We start from the raw sequence: 17440 nt of genomic DNA, 5'->3' as shown, positions 1-17440 counted from the left end.
TAGGAAAACGAAGTAAAAGAAAGAGGAGCACCGTAAGACGGAAAGGCAGAAGAGATTGCCTTCCGCGGGGCGGCGGGGCGGACACTGTCGGGAACCGGGAGAGGCGGCGGAGCAGCGCACGGTGTCGCTGCAGGCTCAGGAACGGCGTGTGGGCGGCTCCGCCCCGGTGCGGCGGAGAGCCCGGCTGTGAGCGCGGGGGGGCGGCGCGGGCCGGGCAGCAGAGCCGGTGCGACCGGGCGGCGGCGGGGAGCCGTGCGGGGCCCGGGCCGGGGCCGGCGGGCACAGCAAGAGCGGCAGAGCTGCAAGAGCGGAGGCGAGAGCAGCGGCGGCAGGGATGGGCGAGCGTTGCTGTGCGGTGCTGCGGGTGCTGGTGCTGCAGGCGGCCTGGGCGCTGGCGGGCGGGCAGGTGCGCTACTCGGTGCCGGAGGAAGCCAAGGCCGGCACGGTGGTGGGCCGTCTGGCGCAGGACCTGGGCCTGGAGGCGGGCGAGGCGGAGGCGCGGCGGCTGCGGCTGGTGGCGCAGGGCCGGCGGGCGAGCGTGGAGGTGAGCGGGGCGAGCGGCGCGCTGCTGGTGAGCTCGCGGCTCGACCGGGAGGAGCTGTGCGGCAAGAGCGCGCCGTGCGCGCTGCGCCTGGAGGTGCTGCTGGAGCGGCCGCTGCGCGTCTTCCATGTGCAGCTGGAGGTCACCGACATCAACGACAATGCCCCCATCTTCCCCGCCGCCCGAAAAAACCTCAGCATCGCGGAATCGTCTTTGCCGGGATCTCGTTTCCCTCTGGAGGGCGCGTCGGATGCGGATATCGGAGCGAACGCGCAGGTCTCCTACACACTCAGCCCCAGCGAGCATTTTTCTGTGGATTTGCAAAAATCGAACGATGGAAATCTTGTACTCGATCTCGTTTTAACGAAATCTCTGGACCGCGAGACGATTCCCGTGCACCGGTTGGTGCTGACGGCGACTGATGGGGGCCGGCCGTCTCTGACAGGCACCATGGAGCTGGTGATCTCGGTGCTGGATGCAAACGACAACGCACCCCAGTTCAACCAGTCGGTGTATAAAGTGCAGCTGCCGGAGAACGCTACAGAGGGGACGCTGGTGACGCGGGTGAATGCCACAGATGCGGATGAAGGAAGTAATAGCGAATTAACCTTTACCGCGATCACGTTCATTCCGCCGAGCGGACGTGATGTGATTTCCATCAATCCCAAGACAGGGGAGATTCACCTCACAGCAGCTCTGGACTTCGAAGAAGTCAGTGTATTTGATTTTCGTATTGAAGCGAGAGACCAAGGCACACCTCCACTGTCGGGTCATTGCCGGGTGGTGCTGGAGGTGCTGGACGTGAACGACAACGCGCCGGAGGTGTGGGTGACGTCGCTGTCGGTGCCGGTGCCGGAGGACGCGTCGGTGGGGACGGTGGTGGCCCTGCTGAGCGTGTCGGACCGAGACTCGGGGGCGAACGGACGCGTGCGGTGCTGGGTGTGGCCGGCGGCGCCGTTCGGGCTGGAGGCGACGTTCGCGGGCTCGTACTCGCTGGTGCTGCGCGAGGCGCTGGACCGGGAGCGGGTGTCGGAGTACGAGGTGGAGGTGCGTGCGGAGGACGGCGGGGCGCCGGCGCTGGGCGCCAGGCGCGGGCTGCGGGTGCCGGTGTCGGACGTGAACGACAACGCGCCCTTGTTCGCGCAGGCCGTGTACACGGTGCTGGCGCGGGAGAACAACGCGGCGGGCGCGGAGCTGGCGCGGCTGTGGGCGCGGGACCCGGACGAGGCGGGCAACGGGCGCGTGAGCTACTCGGTGTGGGAGGGCGCGGCGGGCGGCGTTGGGGCCGCGGCTGGCAGCGGCTGGCGTGCGGCGTCGAGCTACGTGTCGGTGGACGCGGAGAGCGGGCGCGTGTGGGCGCTGCAGCCCTTGGACTACGAGGAGCTGCAGGTGCTGCAGTTCGAGGTGCGCGCGGTGGACGCGGGGGAGCCGCCGCTGTGCGGCAACGCCACGGTGCAGCTCTTCGTGCTGGACGAGAACGACAACGCGCCGGCGCTGCTGCCGCCCGCGGGCTCGGCGCCGGAGGCGGGCGCCGTGGCGGCCGAGGCAGCCTCGTCGTCGTCGTCGTCGTTTGTGGGGCCGGTGTCGGGGTCGGGCACGCTGTGGGCGTGGGCGGCGTGGGGGGCGCCGGCGGGCCAGGTGGTGGCCAAGATCCGCGCCGTGGACGCCGACTCGGGCTACAACGCGTGGCTGCGCTACGAGCTGTGGGAGCCGCGGGCCAAGGGCCCGTTCCGCGTGGGGCTCTACAGCGGCGAGGTGAGCACGGCGCGGCCGCTGGACGAGGCGGACGGCGCTCGCCACACGCTGCTGATCGTCGTGCGCGACCACGGCGAGCCGGCGCGCTCGGCCACGGCCACGCTCAGCGTGTCGCTGCTCGAGGCCAACGAGGCGGCACTGGCCGCGGGATCCTCGGCGGCGTCGTCAGGGTCAGGGTCGCGGTCGGCGGTGGGCGTGGATGTGGGCGTCGGTGCGGCCAGCGCGGCGACCAACGTGTGGCTGGTGGTGGCGATCTGCGCCGTGTCGAGCCTGTTCCTGCTGGCGCTGGTGCTGTACGGGGCGTCGCGCTGGGCGCCGCGGGCGGCCGTGCTCTCGGGGCCCGGGCCCACGACGCTCGTGTGCGCCAGCGAAGTGGGCAGCTGGTCGTACTCGCAGCGCCACAGCCGCAGCCTGTGCGTGGCGGACGGCGCGGCCAAGAGCGACCTCATGGTTTTCAGCCCCAACTTCCCTCCGCCGCCGCCCGGCGCCGCGCCCAAGGACACGCAGCCGGAGCCCTCCGCTCTCCTCCGCACGGTCAGTGACACTGCCTTGCTTTTGCCTCTCACCCATACCCAACGTTTCTGTCCCTCCAGGTGTGTAGGCTCTCTGGGAATCCAGGCTCCGTTCCCACGGCCCGAGAGCAATCAGTAATTAACGGGTGCTTAAGGATATCAGCACCAGCTTTTCATCTGCTGTGGTTTGGATATTAATGTAGTATGGGTTCTGGCATTAATTAGGTTGTGTAGCTGAGATTTGCTGGTGTGGGTGTATGCTTCTCTCTTTGAATGAAATCATTGCCCATTGCCATGAGAAAGGTCCGGATGTACGAGTTTTGCAGACAACGATTTTGCTTTCTGATGTGTGGTATTTCCACGTCACGTTGCTTGAACGGGTGCAAGGACACTCAGGCTGTGATGGTTACAGTCCCTCAAGCACCTCGTACCCCTTTATTTCCATTTCTCTCTTCTGACTTTGTAAGTATTGGAGTGGATTATTTTCGAAATCTTTTTCCTTTATTTTCCCTCTGCAAGGGATCTGATGCTAGATGGCAACTGCAACTTCTACGATAAAGTTTTCCATTTTGTCCCATTTTGGTTTCTTCAATTGAGTCAGTAAGAAAGTAGGGAAGGCAGTCGGTACTTCTGCTACGTTCACTTCTTGAGGTATCTTCTTGTTTTGCTTAATAGCATAACGTTTCAGGCAGAGGAATATGGCGTGATATAAGCGTTATACGAAGGGGAAAGAGTGTGCCTCGTGCTAAGTGTTATATAGAAACAATTTCCTTTTGTGCTGACCATGTTCCCCTGGTTGAGGATTTGTGTTGCTGGCCTGAGATGTAAGACTGGTCAGAAAACCACTGGCCTGTTTGATGTTATTGCAAAATATCCATGAAGTGCCACATGGTTTCAGAAGCCAATTGAGAGTTCAGGACAGTACAGAAAGCCCGAATCCAACTGTACGTGATTAAACGCGGCTAAATGCCATCTCCTGCCCTGGGACTCAACAGTCCCAGGGAACTTCCTCTTATTTTCACCTGCAACAGTGGCCACACTAGCGGTGGGTGTTGTCCTGTTGAAATGATGGGTGGGATGCTGTTGAGATATGTGTATGTGCACGTCATACAGGGCACAGCAGAACAGCTCTGGTGCTCTATGCTGGAAATTCTCCGACCCATTTGATATCATTGTTGCTGTTGTGTATGGGCATTTGGTGTGCTTCTCTTGAATAATAAATCCATCTGCACTGGGATCAGAGCTAACAACTCTAATCATGCAACTCGAATGTAGAACTCCATGTGCAACTCGGTTGTATTTCCACATGAGGTTGCTGCAAAGGCAAGAACATTCCGGGTGAAGTTCAAAAAGCAGGGAAGTGTTTGCTAGAGAGTGGGTGGCTGTGCAGGCCTCTGTGTACTCCTAGTGCTGATCATGAGGGAAGACGAGGATATGCAAAGGCTTGGGTCATGGTCGGAGTGGGGTTTACAGCTGGAGCATGATGTTAAGGTGGAGCAGTGTCCGAGTATTCTGGCAGTGATCCTGCAAGTGGCACTGAGTAGCATCTGGAAATGCATCACAGGAAGTGTGACCAGAAATAGAGAACAGTCTGGAGTGATGGGAATGGAGATCCTGGGTAGAATGTGGTCTGCATCATTGGGGAAAATGTCGAGAACACTTCCTGTGATGTGGAGATGCGATTTCCCATGGCACGAGATTCTGGATTTCTGTAGAAAACCTCCGGAGGGGTCCCAGCGGACAATCCTGCTTGCCTGGAATGCTGTCAGGACTTCCAGAAGTTCTGCATGTCTTATGGTGCTGTTGTTCTTCACGGTATTGGTGTTTGGAGCATATGTGCCAGGCTTGCCTTCAATTAGTTGGTCTTGAATTTGGCTGTTGTTGCACAGAGGAGCATTTTGAAATTTGGATGCTGCTGCTGAACCACCTCTGAACCTCCCCTTGGTTACCTCTCTGCCATTGTAAGGGGAATGGGAAGAATGAGATCTTCAGGGATTCTTTGTCTCTTTTCTCCAACCCTGCCCATCCTTGTGTTTTGTTTTATTTCTCTCACATATGCATGGCGTTGGTAAGGGTGGATAAGAAGCAGTGTGCTGAATTTTAAGAGCTGTCAGGTGTCAGGTATTTGGACCATTTCCCACCAGTGTGGGGGACGTCTATTGTGTTGTACTGATCTAAGTTTCACTTAGAGAGAATATTCTGAGCTTTCAAGCGTTCATCCTTGCTTACTTGTTCATCTCCTGTGATACAAGTTCATAAGGGACACTGAGCGCATTCCAGTTTCTGTGGTAAAAGCAGAAAATTTTGTTTCTGTCCAACTTGCCCAGAAAAACTGGATCATGTTAGCTGAAAATATAATTTAAAATCAATATTTGTGCTCTTAAAATATTTCATTTTCTGAAGAAATCAATGATGCTACAGGTAAGTCCCTCGCACATAAAGCAGATGATCCCGAGGGATAGATGTACTTTTACTGCTTTTCAGTTTGGATTGACCAAATGTTGACTGTGATGGACGAGCACAGCACCACTGTCTGCACTTGCTCTTTTCCTGCGGCTCCCAGGAACAGCCTGAGCGTGTGGCAGCCACAGGGATGGAGGAAGGACCACAATCCATTTTATGGATTTGCTGTGTTTGTAGTCAAGGGGATGTTCTTAGTGAAAATGTCGTGGTATTATCTCCATGGCTTTAGTCTGGCTGCGTGTCAGGTTGTTCCTGCTGATGAAGCCGAGGAGTTTGGTGTGGACTCGTGCCTCTGGATACCGAGGTTCTTGATGTGTTGCTGAGACAGTGCATGACTGCCTGCCTGAAAGGGAAAGCAAGAGCCTGACATTGATTGTACAAGTGGAAGATGAAGCAGAAGAAAAGTTCTTCATTGAGATACAGGAAGAGTACTTGGAAGCAGTGGTTGCTTTTTCAGTATTCCTGGAGGACTTGGGCTCTTTGCAGTATGCAGGTGAGCACAAGTGTCTGGGGGCTTGATTGTCGTGGATTCTGTTCTTATGTCGGAGAGCTCTTCTTCTCCGTATGATGCTGTGTGCACAAAAAGGAGGAAAAGGAGAAGAGGAAAGAGAAAGAACTGGGAAGGAATGAAGGAAAGACAGAAGGACGGATGAGTTTACTGGCATGTCTGAGACGCTATCGCTGTACACAGAAAGGGAGGAGGGTAAGAATGGGGGAATTAAAATGAATGACAGAATGAAAAGGATAAAGAAAATGCTGTAAAGGTATGACACAAGGAGATAACTAAGGATGAAATATGACAACGATAGGGAAGAAAACAATAGCAAAGGATGTGAGAAGTACCCATTGACCTTAACTCACATCACTAGGCGGAGCTGGTTCCCAACAACCTCCGCCTTCTTTAGCCTACTGCGCGGTCCGCGACTGATGGGACAGAAGAAGAGTTGATGCATCCGAGTTGTTTTCTGAGCAGCTGGGAGCCGGAAGAGACTTGCGTGTTCCAAGGAGGACAAAGGAGGGGATCAAAGATAAAAAAGCACAGAGAATAAAATGAATGACAATCTAGGTAAGAGGACACGGCTGGAAGAGATGCACATAGCCAGCCGGAGGAGCGGCCGCTATTGGGAAGAGTGTAGAGCGGCGGAGCAGCGCACGGTGTCGCTGCAGGCTCAGGAACGGCGTGTGGGCGGCTCCGCCCCGGTGCAGCGGAGAGCCCGGCTGTGAGCGCGGGGGGGCGGCGCGGGCCGGGCAGCAGAGCCGGTGCGTCCGGGCGGCGGCGGGGAGCCGTGCGGGGCCCGGGCCGGGGCCGGCGGGCACAGCAAGAGCGGCAGAGCTGCAGCGGCGGAGGCGAGAGCAGCGGCGGTAGGGATGGGCGAGCGTTGCTGTGCGGTGCTGCGGGTGCTGGTGCTGCAGGCGGCCTGGGCGCTGGCGGGCGGGCAGGTGCGCTACTCGGTGCCGGAGGAAGCCAAGGCCGGCACGGTGGTGGGCCGTCTGGCGCAGGACCTGGGCTTGGAGGCGGGCGAGGCGGAGGCGCGGCGGCTGCGGCTGGTGGCGCAGGGCCGGCGGGCGAGCGTGGAGGTGAGCGGGGCGAGCGGCGCGCTGCTGGTGAGCTCGCGGCTCGACCGGGAGGAGCTGTGCGGCAAGAGCGCGCCGTGCGCGCTGCGCCTGGAGGTGCTGCTGGAGCGGCCGCTGCGCGTCTTCCATGTGCAGCTGGAGGTCACCGACATCAATGACAACGCCCCCATCTTCCCCGCCGCCCGAAAAAACCTCAGCATCGCGGAATTGTCTTTGCCGGGGTCTCGTTTCCCCTTGGAGGGCGCGTCGGATGCGGATATCGGAGCGAACGCGCAGCTCTCCTACACACTCAGTCCCAGCGAGCATTTTTCTGTGGATTTACAGAAATTGAACGATGGAAATATGGAACCTGAACTGGTGTTAACGAAATCTCTGGACCGCGAGACGATTCCCGTGCACCGGTTGGTGCTGACGGCGACTGACGGGGGCCGGCCGTCTCTGACAGGCACCATGGAGCTGGTGATCTCGGTGGTGGACGCAAACGACAACGCACCACAGTTCAACCAGTCGGTGTATAAAGTGCAACTGCCGGAGAACGCTACAAAGGATACGCTGGTGATGCGGGTAAATGCCACGGATTCGGATGAGGGAATTAACAGTGAGGTGACGTATGCCGTGACAAACTTCATTCCTCCCAGTGGAAGAGATGTGATTTCCATCAATCCCAAGACAGGGGAAATCCGCCTCACGGGCGCCCTCGACTTCGAGGAAGTTAATGTATTTAATCTTCGTATCGAAGCGAGAGACCAAGGGACACCATCGCTCTCGGGTCACTGCCGAGTGTTGCTGGAGGTGCTGGACGTGAACGACAACGCGCCAGAGGTGTGGGTGACGTCGCTGTCGGTGCCGGTGCCGGAGGACGCGTCGGTGGGGACGGTGGTGGCCCTGCTGAGCGTGTCGGACCGAGACTCGGGGGCGAACGGACGCGTGCGGTGCTGGGTGTGGCCGGCGGCGCCGTTCGGGCTGGAGGCGACGTTCGCGGGCTCGTACTCGCTGGTGCTGCGCGAGGCGCTGGACCGGGAGCGGGTGTCGGAGTACGAGGTGGAGGTGCGTGCGGAGGACGGCGGGGCGCCGGCGCTGGGCGCCAGGCGCGGGCTGCGGGTGCCGGTGTCGGACGTGAACGACAACGCGCCCTTGTTCGCGCAGGCCGTGTACACGGTGCTGGCGCGGGAGAACAACGCGGCGGGCGCGGAGCTGGCGCGGCTGTGGGCGCGGGACCCGGACGAGGCGGGCAACGGGCGCGTGAGCTACTCGGTGTGGGAGGGCGCGGCGGGCGGCGTTGGGGCCGCGGCTGGCAGCGGCTGGCGTGCGGCGTCGAGCTACGTGTCGGTGGACGCGGAGAGCGGGCGCGTGTGGGCGCTGCAGCCCTTGGACTACGAGGAGCTGCAGGTGCTGCAGTTCGAGGTGCGCGCGGTGGACGCGGGGGAGCCGCCGCTGTGCGGCAACGCCACGGTGCAGCTCTTCGTGCTGGACGAGAACGACAACGCGCCGGCGCTGCTGCCGCCCGCGGGCTCGGCGCCGGAGGCGGGCGCCGTGGCGGCCGAGGCAGCCTCGTCGTCGTCGTCGTCGTTTGTGGGGCCGGTGTCGGGGTCGGGCACGCTGTGGGCGTGGGCGGCGTGGGGGGCGCCGGCGGGCCAGGTGGTGGCCAAGATCCGCGCCGTGGACGCCGACTCGGGCTACAACGCGTGGCTGCGCTACGAGCTGTGGGAGCCGCGGGCCAAGGGCCCGTTCCGCGTGGGGCTCTACAGCGGCGAGGTGAGCACGGCGCGGCCGCTGGACGAGGCGGACGGCGCTCGCCACACGCTGCTGATCGTCGTGCGCGACCACGGCGAGCCGGCGCGCTCGGCCACGGCCACGCTCAGCGTGTCGCTGCTCGAGGCCAACGAGGCGGCGCTGGCCGCGGGATCTTCATCGGCGTCGTCAGGGTCGCGGTCGGCGTTGGGCGTGGATGTGGGCGGTGCTGCGGCCAGCGCGGCGACCAACGTGTGGCTGGTGGTGGCGATCTGCGCCGTGTCGAGCCTGTTCCTGCTGGCGCTGGTGCTGTACGGGGCGTCGCGCTGGGCGCCGCGGGCGGCCGTGCTCTCGGGGCCCGGGCCCACGACGCTCGTGTGCGCCAGCGAAGTGGGCAGCTGGTCGTACTCGCAGCGCCACAGCCGCAGCCTGTGCGTGGCGGACGGCGCGGCCAAGAGCGACCTCATGGTTTTCAGCCCCAACTTCCCTCCGCCGCCGCCCGGCGCCGCGCCCAAGGACACGCAGCCGGAGCCCTCCGCTCTCCTTCACACGGTCAGTGCTTCTTCCTTCGTTCCCTTTTTGCTCATTCTCATCCGCTCTCTGGGTATTTCCTGTTTGAACGGTGTTCAGTTCCCACGATTTAATGACGTTGGGTACTTAGCGGGTGTTTAACATGGCAATGACACCTTTTCATCTGTCTCTGCGTCCTTGCCCGAGCGTCCAAGTCTTTCTGAAGAGGCGCGGAATGTTGATATGGCAGCACCCTGGAGCAGTTACTCTAGGCAGATGAGGTTTGGCTCTGTAAGTGACAGTTGTTCTCTTCTGGAATTATATCACTGTCCTGTACTACAGGCGGTGCCCATAATTGTGAGATTTGCAGACACGAAGGGTGTTTTGGTGCTGATATGTAGGATTTCCACCCGCGCCGGGTGAAGGAGTTTAAGACAGCCAGTCTGTGGTGCTGACAGACTCGCAGGCGCTCCATATCGCCTCACTGCCTTTGCTGGCAGTTTATCGTGCTGGTATTTTTTTGTCTTTTTATTGAAATCTCCCCTCTTCCTTTTTTAATTGTGGACATGTGAAGCTATGATGCGAGGTGAAAAGTAGATATTCAAGGACTAAACTTTTCTATTGTCGTTCTACTATGAGACTCATTTAGAAGATAGGGTAGTTTTGGCAAAGATTTCCTATGATCTTTCTACGATCTTCCAATCATCTTTCTGCAATTATCGTGTTGTTCTGGTTATTAGTAGAAAGTATTCAGGAAGTAAAGTGTCATCTGTGGCATGTGTTTGAAAACCCAGATTTTTGTGTTGTTTTCTGGCTGGACATATTCTGGAGGATTTGCGTTTCTGACCAGAGACTTGCATGAAACACACTGGCCTGTATTGATGTTCTTTCAAAATCTGCATCAACGGTGACATCATTGGAAATACCTTGGCAATCGCTTCTATAATAAAAAAAACAAAGCAACAACCCCAAAACTCAAAGAACCACAATTCGTCACCGTGTCTCAAATAGCATTCTCCTACACAGTAACTATCACGTGTTAGACTTGTGCTCTCGCCAGTGCTTCGGGTTTTTTCTCAGAGTGTGACATCAATGGCATCACCGTGTAGAGTTGTCCCAATATCACATTTAGGAAGAGTTTTGCTCCTAGGTCTGCCACGTTTCTATCTGAGATAGCTGCAGCATTACAAAACATGAACTGTCAGCATCAGAGGTTCTGGTGTAACTGCACTAATGATGTCAACCCTCAGTTTTTTATGGTGTTGTCATTGCTGAGAAGGAGAAGAAAAAGCCATGTTGAGCCTTGAGATGGCAGAGGCAGCCATGGTCTTTGACAATCTTTGACAACTGAGTAGGGCCTGGCAATTTGCATCTGGAGGGTGACCTTGAGAAGCATGAAAATATGGTTTGGGGGAAACTGCAAATCCATGGGAAGGCCATGGGTCAGGATGTAAGAAAATACTACGAGATTATATGTTTGTCTTGAGAACATGTCTCAGAGTGGTGAGTAGAGGATGCCTAAAGAGAAGTGTGAGGCAGGATGGGCATAGAATGCTCTTGGCAAGGATAATTTCCCAGGCCCTAGGGGTGTGGAGTGGGACACCTTCCTGATCATGAGAATATATGATACTGAAATGCTCACAAATGTTGTGTGGAGGTTCTCGGTGTCTTTCATCAGAGACAGGCCCTTGTGCTACTGCCTGCCTGGTGTAGCCATGCCTTGGTGAGAGCTGGTGAGATGGAGAGTGCTGGATGTTGTCTGATGAGCTACTTGTTTCAGAAATGCTGTTGTGGAAGGGGAATGCTTCAAGCTGCTGTCCTGGTGTCCTGGTGGCATTCACAGTCGTTTTCAGAGTCACTGGTTTTGCCACGGTGGTTCCTTGCTCCTCCTCAGGTGGGATTTATAAGGACACGTGATGAGGCTGTAATCTTTATGTAATCTCAACTTGTGCTGCTTGTGCACTGCACAGGTGGCCTCAGGAGAGATGATTTGTCCTGATGTCACCCAGAGCTCCTTCTGGTATTTGCAGGTACAAACCTGCACTGCAGGCCAGCTCTGGTTTCACGTGGCAAAATTCTCCCTCTGAACTGCCCTTGTGAGTGCTTTTGTGCTTTGGTATTTGCTGTGGTTCTCTTGATGCTATAAAGATATGTGGACTGGGATCAGAGCTGTCATAGCTCTAATTACAGAATCTTAATGAATTCTAAATGCAACTTTGTGTTGTTTGCAGCTGAGATTGCTGAAAAGGAGCAAAGCCTTGGTGGTGAGCAGGCAGGTGAGGAGAACCTGCCAGATGCTGGGTGTCTTTGCTGCCCTCAGTATGTTCTCTATGCCCAATCAGGAGGGAAGGTGAGGATGCACAAAGAATTGAATCACACACAGGGCAGAGTTTACAGGTGGGTCATGTTGCTGGGTTCTAGCAATGTTTGATATTTTGGCAGTGATCCTGCATGTGGCACTCAACAGGGCCTAGACCCATGAGGTGGGGAGGGTGAGTTTGGGTGGGGAAGAGTTGCTGAAGACAAATGTGGGTACTGGGTAGAACACAATGTGTGTCCTTGGGGAGGAGTTATGGAGTTCTCATTTCACATGGGATGGGATAAAGCATAGAGGCAGCAAACCTTGTGAAAATCCCATGTGCCTAGGACTGCTCTCCTGGGACCCTGTCAGGACCTCCAGTAGTTCTGCATATTCTTGTACTCTCTCCTTCCCTGTGACATTGCTGCTTGTGACACTACGTGGCATTCATGCCTGATAATTGCTTGTATTTTGTGGACTGTTGTTGGTCAAACAGAAGGTTATTGAAATTTGTACCATCACGCCAGCCTGCTTGGAACATTACCTCGGTTACTTCCCTGGTCTTGGTGTTGCTAGGAAGCCAAAGTTTCTGGTAACATGAAGGGACACCGTCCCTTATAACCAATACTCCTGGATTTTCTCGTTCTGACAAAGCACACAGCGATGCTGCAGGTGAGTTGCTGGTAGCTGAAGAAGGCGTGTGTGAGAGGCAAATGTACTTTGGTTCCTGTGCAGCTGTGGTATCTTCATGTGGGATCGACTGAATTGCAATGTGGGTTTGGAGCAGCATTGCCTGCTCTCTTTCCTTTCCTGTTGCTTCCTGGCACAGGATGAGCACGTGGAAGGAGGCCAGATGGAGAAGTGACATGAATGCATTGTTTGGGGTAGATGTTGGGCATGCCCAGATATTCTCATTGGCAGTTCTGTGGTGTTACATTTGTAGCTTTGGGTTAGATTTGCAGGTGGAACATGAGTCAGGAGGAAGAGCTCCACGAGGCCTGCTGGGTATTTGTGATGTCATTGTGCTTTTGTGACATTGGAGGAGCGTTGTGCTGGGCTGTGATGGGTTTGAGTTCCTGAATGAGAGACTCGTCAGGGCTGTTTGGAATCGTTGGAGCCTCTTTCATTGGATGCCTCAGCAGCTTCTTTGGTTTTCTTGGCAGAGGTTGGTGGAACCTGTTCTGATGTAGCAGAGCTGTTCCTTGCCATCTGGCTGCCTTGCTGTGCTATTGCGGGTTGTTAAGAGGACTGGAGCCTGAAAAGCGTGGCCTTTACTGTAAAGGGAGGGGAATTTGCATGTGCATGGGCGGGAGGTAAGCAGAAATGTTCCTTGTTCCCTATGCAAAATGATCGGTGGTTGTAGGGGAGAGAAATGAGCGCTCTGGTTCAAGTGTATATCCGTGATATGTGACAGGGGTGCTGTAGATAGCTTTAATATATTTTTTGGAAGGTAAAAATGAACAAAGTTATAAGCAGAAAATTTGGAAGGCAATGTCAAGGTGCAAAGAATGAAAAAATAAAACAGAGAAAGGGAGAGAGAGGGGAAAAAGATCAAGAAGTAGAAAGAAAGCAATATGAAAATTAAATATGGAGTTTAAGAAATCAGTGTCAAAAAAGAGGAATGAAATCTTTTCCCAAATGGCATTGACATAGTTCATTGTGAGAACGTGTAAAACCTTTTGGCTTATGAGAGAAAGGAGAAGAACAGACAATGTGGAATCAGAAGAGGAGGGGGCAAAATATGACAGGAACGACTAGGAAGGAGAAGACAGGGGAAAAAAAGAGAAGAAAGGGAGAGAACAGAAGGGGACAAAGAAGTAGCAAATGGAAGTAAGAAGAAAATGAAAGAGAAAGCAAGGAGTTTGTGCAAGTATAAAATAAAGCTAGAAGGAAATGAAGGAAGAAAAGTACAGGAGAGAACAATAGAAGTGACAGTACAGGAGATGACCACAACGCGCCTACCTCTGCGGACAGAGCTGGAGTCGGTACCAAACAGGACTCCATCATGGCCAGAGCATCGGGTTCTGGCGCTGATGACTCCGATTTTGATGGTTTGTGCCGCGGCGCTGGAGATTACTGACACCATTCCAGTGAGGCTAAAGAATAGTGGAGGATGGAAAAAGAAGAGGAAGAGAGTAAGGAATGGGGAACGACAGGGCAATGACGAAGAAGAAAGAGAAGGAAAAGGAAGAAAGAAGAAGAAAAAAACGGCGGAAAGGACAGGGAAGGGAAACGACATCATTAAAAAGAGGGAATTGAATTTGAAAAAAAGCAAAATGAAATAAGAAAGGTGAATTTAGAAGAAGACATGGAGAAGGGTCTGCAAGCGAAGGGCGAGTGATAGGAAAAATGAATAAGAAAGAGAATCAGAGAAGGAAGAAACTGCACAAGAGATGACCATCCACAGAGCAGAGGCAGAGGCGATGTGGCGGATAGTGTGAGGCGGAGGAGCAGCGCACGGTGTCGCTGCAGGCTCAGGAACGGCGTGTGGGCGGCTCCGCCCCGGTGCGGCGGAGAGCCCGGCTGTGAGCGCGGGGGGGGCGGCGCGGGCCGGGCAGCAGAGCCGGTGCGTCCGGGCGGCGGCGGGGAGCCGTGCGGGGCCCGGGCCGGGGCCGGCGGGCACAGCAAGAGCGGCAGAGCTGCAGCGGCGGAGGCGAGAGCAGCGGCGGCAGGGATGGGCGAGCGTTGCTGTGCGGTGCTGCGGGTGCTGGTGCTGCAGGCGGCCTGGGCGCTGGCGGGCGGGCAGGTGCGCTACTCGGTGCCGGAGGAAGCCAAGGCCGGCACGGTGGTGGGCCGTCTGGCGCAGGACCTGGGCCTGGAGGCGGGCGAGGCGGAGGCGCGGCGGCTGCGGCTGGTGGCGCAGGGCCGGCGGGCGAGCGTGGAGGTGAGCGGGGCGAGCGGCGCGCTGCTGGTGAGCTCGCGGCTCGACCGGGAGGAGCTGTGCGGCAAGAGCGCGCCGTGCGCGCTGCGCCTGGAGGTGCTGCTGGAGCGGCCGCTGCGCGTCTTCCATGTGCAGCTGGAGGTCACGGACATCAACGACAATGCCCCCATCTTCCCCGCCGCACGGAAAAACTTCAGCATCGCGGAATCGTCTGTGCCGGGGTCTCGTTTCCCGCTGGAGGGCGCGTCGGATGCGGATATCGGAGCGAATGCGCAGCTCTCCTACACACTCAGCCCTAGCGAGCATTTTAGAATGGAGGAAGATAACAGTAAGTCTCGCAGTAAGTCCCTGTTTCTGATACTCACGAAATCTCTGGACCGCGAGACGATTCCCGTGCACCGGTTGGTGCTGACGGCGACTGACGGGGGCCGGCCGTCTCTGACCGGCACCATGGAACTGGTGATCTCGGTGCTGGATGCCAACGACAACGCGCCCCAGTTCAACCAGTCGGTGTATAATGTGCAGTTGTCTGAGGACGCCATAGAAGGCACGCTAGTTGCGCGAGTGAATGCCACGGACCTGGACGAAGGAATTAACAGAGATATGAAATATGAAATTGATACAATTATTCCTCCATCTACCTCAGACTTGTTCAGCATTGATGCGAACACTGGGGAGATCAGACTGAAGGGCGTCCTGGACTTTGAGGAAGATAATTTATACGACGTAAATGTTAAGGCGACAGATAAAGGGACGCCGCCCCTGTCGGGTCACTGCCGAGTGTTGCTGGAGGTGCTGGACGTGAACGACAACGCGCCGGAGGTGTGGGTGACGTCGCTGTCGGTGCCGGTGCCGGAGGACGCGTCGGTGGGGACGGTGGTGGCCCTGCTGAGCGTGTCGGACCGAGACTCGGGGGCGAACGGGCGCGTGCGGTGCTGGGTGTGGCCGGCGGCGCCGTTCGGGCTGGAGGCGACGTTCGCGGGCTCGTACTCGCTGGTGCTGCGCGAGGCGCTGGACCGGGAGCGGGTGTCGGAGTACGAGGTGGAGGTGCGTGCGGAGGACGGCGGGGCGCCGGCGCTGGGCGCCAGGCGCGGGCTGCGGGTGCCGGTGTCGGACGTGAACGACAACGCGCCCTTGTTCGCGCAGGCCGTGTACACGGTGCTGGCGCGGGAGAACAACGCGGCGGGCGCGGAGCTGGCGCGGCTGTGGGCGCGGGACCCGGACGAGGCGGGCAACGGGCGCGTGAGCTACTCGGTGTGGGAGGGCGCGGCGGGCGGCGTTGGGGCCGCGGCTGGCAGCGGCTGGCGTGCGGCGTCGAGCTACGTGTCGGGGGACGCGGAGAGCGGGCGCGTGTGGGCGCTGCAGCCCTTGGACTACGAGGAGCTGCAGGTGCTGCAGTTCGAGGTGCGCGCGGTGGACGCGGGGGAGCCGCCGCTGTGCGGCAACGCCACGGTGCAGCTCTTCGTGCTGGACGAGAACGACAACGCGCCGGCGCTGCTGCCGCCCGCGGGCTCGGCGCCGGAGGCGGGCGCCGTGGCGGCCGAGGCAGCCTCGTCGTCGTCGTCGTCGTTTGTGGGGCCGGTGTCGGGGTCGGGCACGCTGTGGGCGTGGGCGGCGTGGGGGGCGCCGGCGGGCCAGGTGGTGGCCAAGATCCGCGCCGTGGACGCCGACTCGGGCTACAACGCGTGGCTGCGCTACGAGCTGTGGGAGCCGCGGGCCAAGGGCCCGTTCCGCGTGGGGCTCTACAGCGGCGAGGTGAGCACGGCGCGGCCGCTGGACGAGGCGGACGGCGCTCGCCACACGCTGCTGATCGTCGTGCGCGACCACGGCGAGCCGGCGCGCTCGGCCACGGCCACGCTCAGCGTGTCGCTGCTCGAGGCCAACGAGGCGGTGCTGGCCGCGGGATCCTCGGCGTCGTCGTCAGGGTCAGGGTCGCGGTCGGCGTTGGGCGTGGATGTGGGCGTCGGTGCGGTCAGCGCGGCGACCAACGTGTGGCTGGTGGTGGCGATCTGCGCCGTGTCGAGCCTGTTCCTGCTGGCGCTGGTGCTGTACGGGGCGTCGCGCTGGGCGCCGCGGGCGGCCGTGCTCTCGGGGCCCGGGCCCACGACGCTCGTGTGCGCCAGCGAAGTGGGCAGCTGGTCGTACTCGCAGCGCCACAGCCGCAGCCTGTGCGTGGCGGACGGCGCGGCCAAGAGCGACCTCATGGTTTTCAGCCCCAACTTCCCTCCGCCGCCGCCCGGCGCCGCGCCCAAGGACACGCAGCCGGAGCCCTCCGCTCTCCTCCACACGGTCAGTGCCACTGCCTTATTTAAATCTGTCCCTTTCCTCCGCCTCCTCTGTTCTCCTCTGCTCGTTCTCTCCCACCCCCTGGGTAGTTCTTCCTCGTAATGAGACTCCGCTCCCGCTATCTGAAGGCAGTGGGTGTTTAAGGGTATTAAAGGGACATTTCCATCTGCCGCTGTGTCCTCCCGGATTTCGCAATTTGTTGTTATGTGGAAGCAGAAATAAAGTATCATGGCATCCCGGAGCACTCACCATGCACAGCTGAGGGTTGCTAGGCTGGGCAGGAGTTGTACTCTACAATGAAATCAGTGCCAGTTTCAGTGAGGGGTGCCCCGAGTTGTCAGCTTTACTAGCAACTTTATTGTATGTATTGTTTCACTGTGAGCTTGGTGCAGGAATACGAAACACATTGTTGTGTTAACAGTCCCTCGATCACTTCGTATTGACTTAATGGCTTTGCTGACTTCTGACCATGTTGGTATTAGGTGTGGATTCTTATTGAAATCTGTCCTTTTCATTTTCCTTGCACGAGATGAGATAGAAAATTAAACTTGGGACTTCAAATAATTGGGTCCCTGTGGGACCAACAATTCTGCATTTAGGTTCTATCAGACTCATTAAGAAAATATGAAATGCAATATGGACCTTTAGTGTCATCCTTTTTCCTTCCATCTTTTTTGCCCTTGTTTGCGAGAAGGAAACTGTAGCATGTTTATTAAAGTGATTGAGGCAGTGGCAAAATAAGAATAAGGATTTTTTTATGTGACCTTGAGCAGAGGGAAAAGTTACCGAAGGAAGTTGAGATTCTTGGTGAAGTCCATGGGCCATGTCTTTAGAGAGGAATGAGTGATGGTGTGGTTGTCTTGAGAACTCATAAAAAGTACCTATGA

The 17440-nt window shown here is 57.5% G+C and overlaps 3 protein-coding genes across 3 annotated transcripts; all 3 read left to right on the top strand.

Annotated features, from left to right (window-relative positions):
• Positions 1-260: 260 nt before the first annotated feature.
• Positions 261-6495, top strand: LOC117003522 (protocadherin alpha-6-like). Its single transcript, XM_033073488.2, has 3 exons — positions 261-2889; positions 5622-5764; positions 6338-6495. The coding sequence occupies exons 1-3, from the start codon at positions 335-337 to the stop codon at positions 6493-6495; spliced, it is 2856 nt and encodes a 951-aa protein (XP_032929379.1). The 5' UTR covers positions 261-334.
• Positions 6496-6561: 66 nt separating this feature from the next.
• LOC117003521 (protocadherin alpha-6-like) lies at positions 6562-9249 on the top strand. The gene has a single exon (XM_033073487.2). It carries the CDS (start codon positions 6640-6642, stop codon positions 9247-9249), a length of 2610 nt encoding a protein of 869 aa, XP_032929378.1. The 5' UTR covers positions 6562-6639.
• A 4726-nt stretch (positions 9250-13975) lies between these two features.
• Positions 13976-16655, top strand: LOC117003520 (protocadherin alpha-6-like). Its single transcript, XM_033073486.1, has one exon. The coding sequence runs from the start codon at positions 14061-14063 to the stop codon at positions 16653-16655; it is 2595 nt and encodes an 864-aa protein (XP_032929377.1). The 5' UTR covers positions 13976-14060.
• The last annotated feature ends 785 nt before the right edge of the window (positions 16656-17440 follow it).

The sequence above is a fragment of the Catharus ustulatus genome, chromosome 15 (genome assembly GCF_009819885.2).
Source record: "Catharus ustulatus isolate bCatUst1 chromosome 15, bCatUst1.pri.v2, whole genome shotgun sequence".
Taxonomy (NCBI): domain Eukaryota; kingdom Metazoa; phylum Chordata; class Aves; order Passeriformes; family Turdidae; genus Catharus; species Catharus ustulatus.
Note: the sequence above shows the minus strand (reverse complement) of the source record. Positions and strands in the feature narration are given on the sequence as shown.

What these genes read in the sequence shown, in the direction of transcription:
- LOC117003522 (XM_033073488.2), top strand. Translation starts at nt 335, where the DNA reads ATGGGCGAGCGTTGCTGTGCGGTGCTGCGGGTGCTGGTGCTGCAGGCG. An exon ending in CAACGTTTCTGTCCCTCCAG is followed by an intron (nt 2,890 to 5,621) that starts GTGTGTAGGCTC and finishes CCTGCCTGAAAG; the next exon opens with GGAAAGCAAGAGCCTGACAT. An exon ending in GGGCTCTTTGCAGTATGCAG is followed by an intron (nt 5,765 to 6,337) that starts GTGAGCACAAGT and finishes ATGACAATCTAG; the next exon opens with GTAAGAGGACACGGCTGGAA.
- LOC117003521 (XM_033073487.2), top strand. Translation starts at nt 6,640, where the DNA reads ATGGGCGAGCGTTGCTGTGCGGTGCTGCGGGTGCTGGTGCTGCAGGCG.
- LOC117003520 (XM_033073486.1), top strand. Translation starts at nt 14,061, where the DNA reads ATGGGCGAGCGTTGCTGTGCGGTGCTGCGGGTGCTGGTGCTGCAGGCG.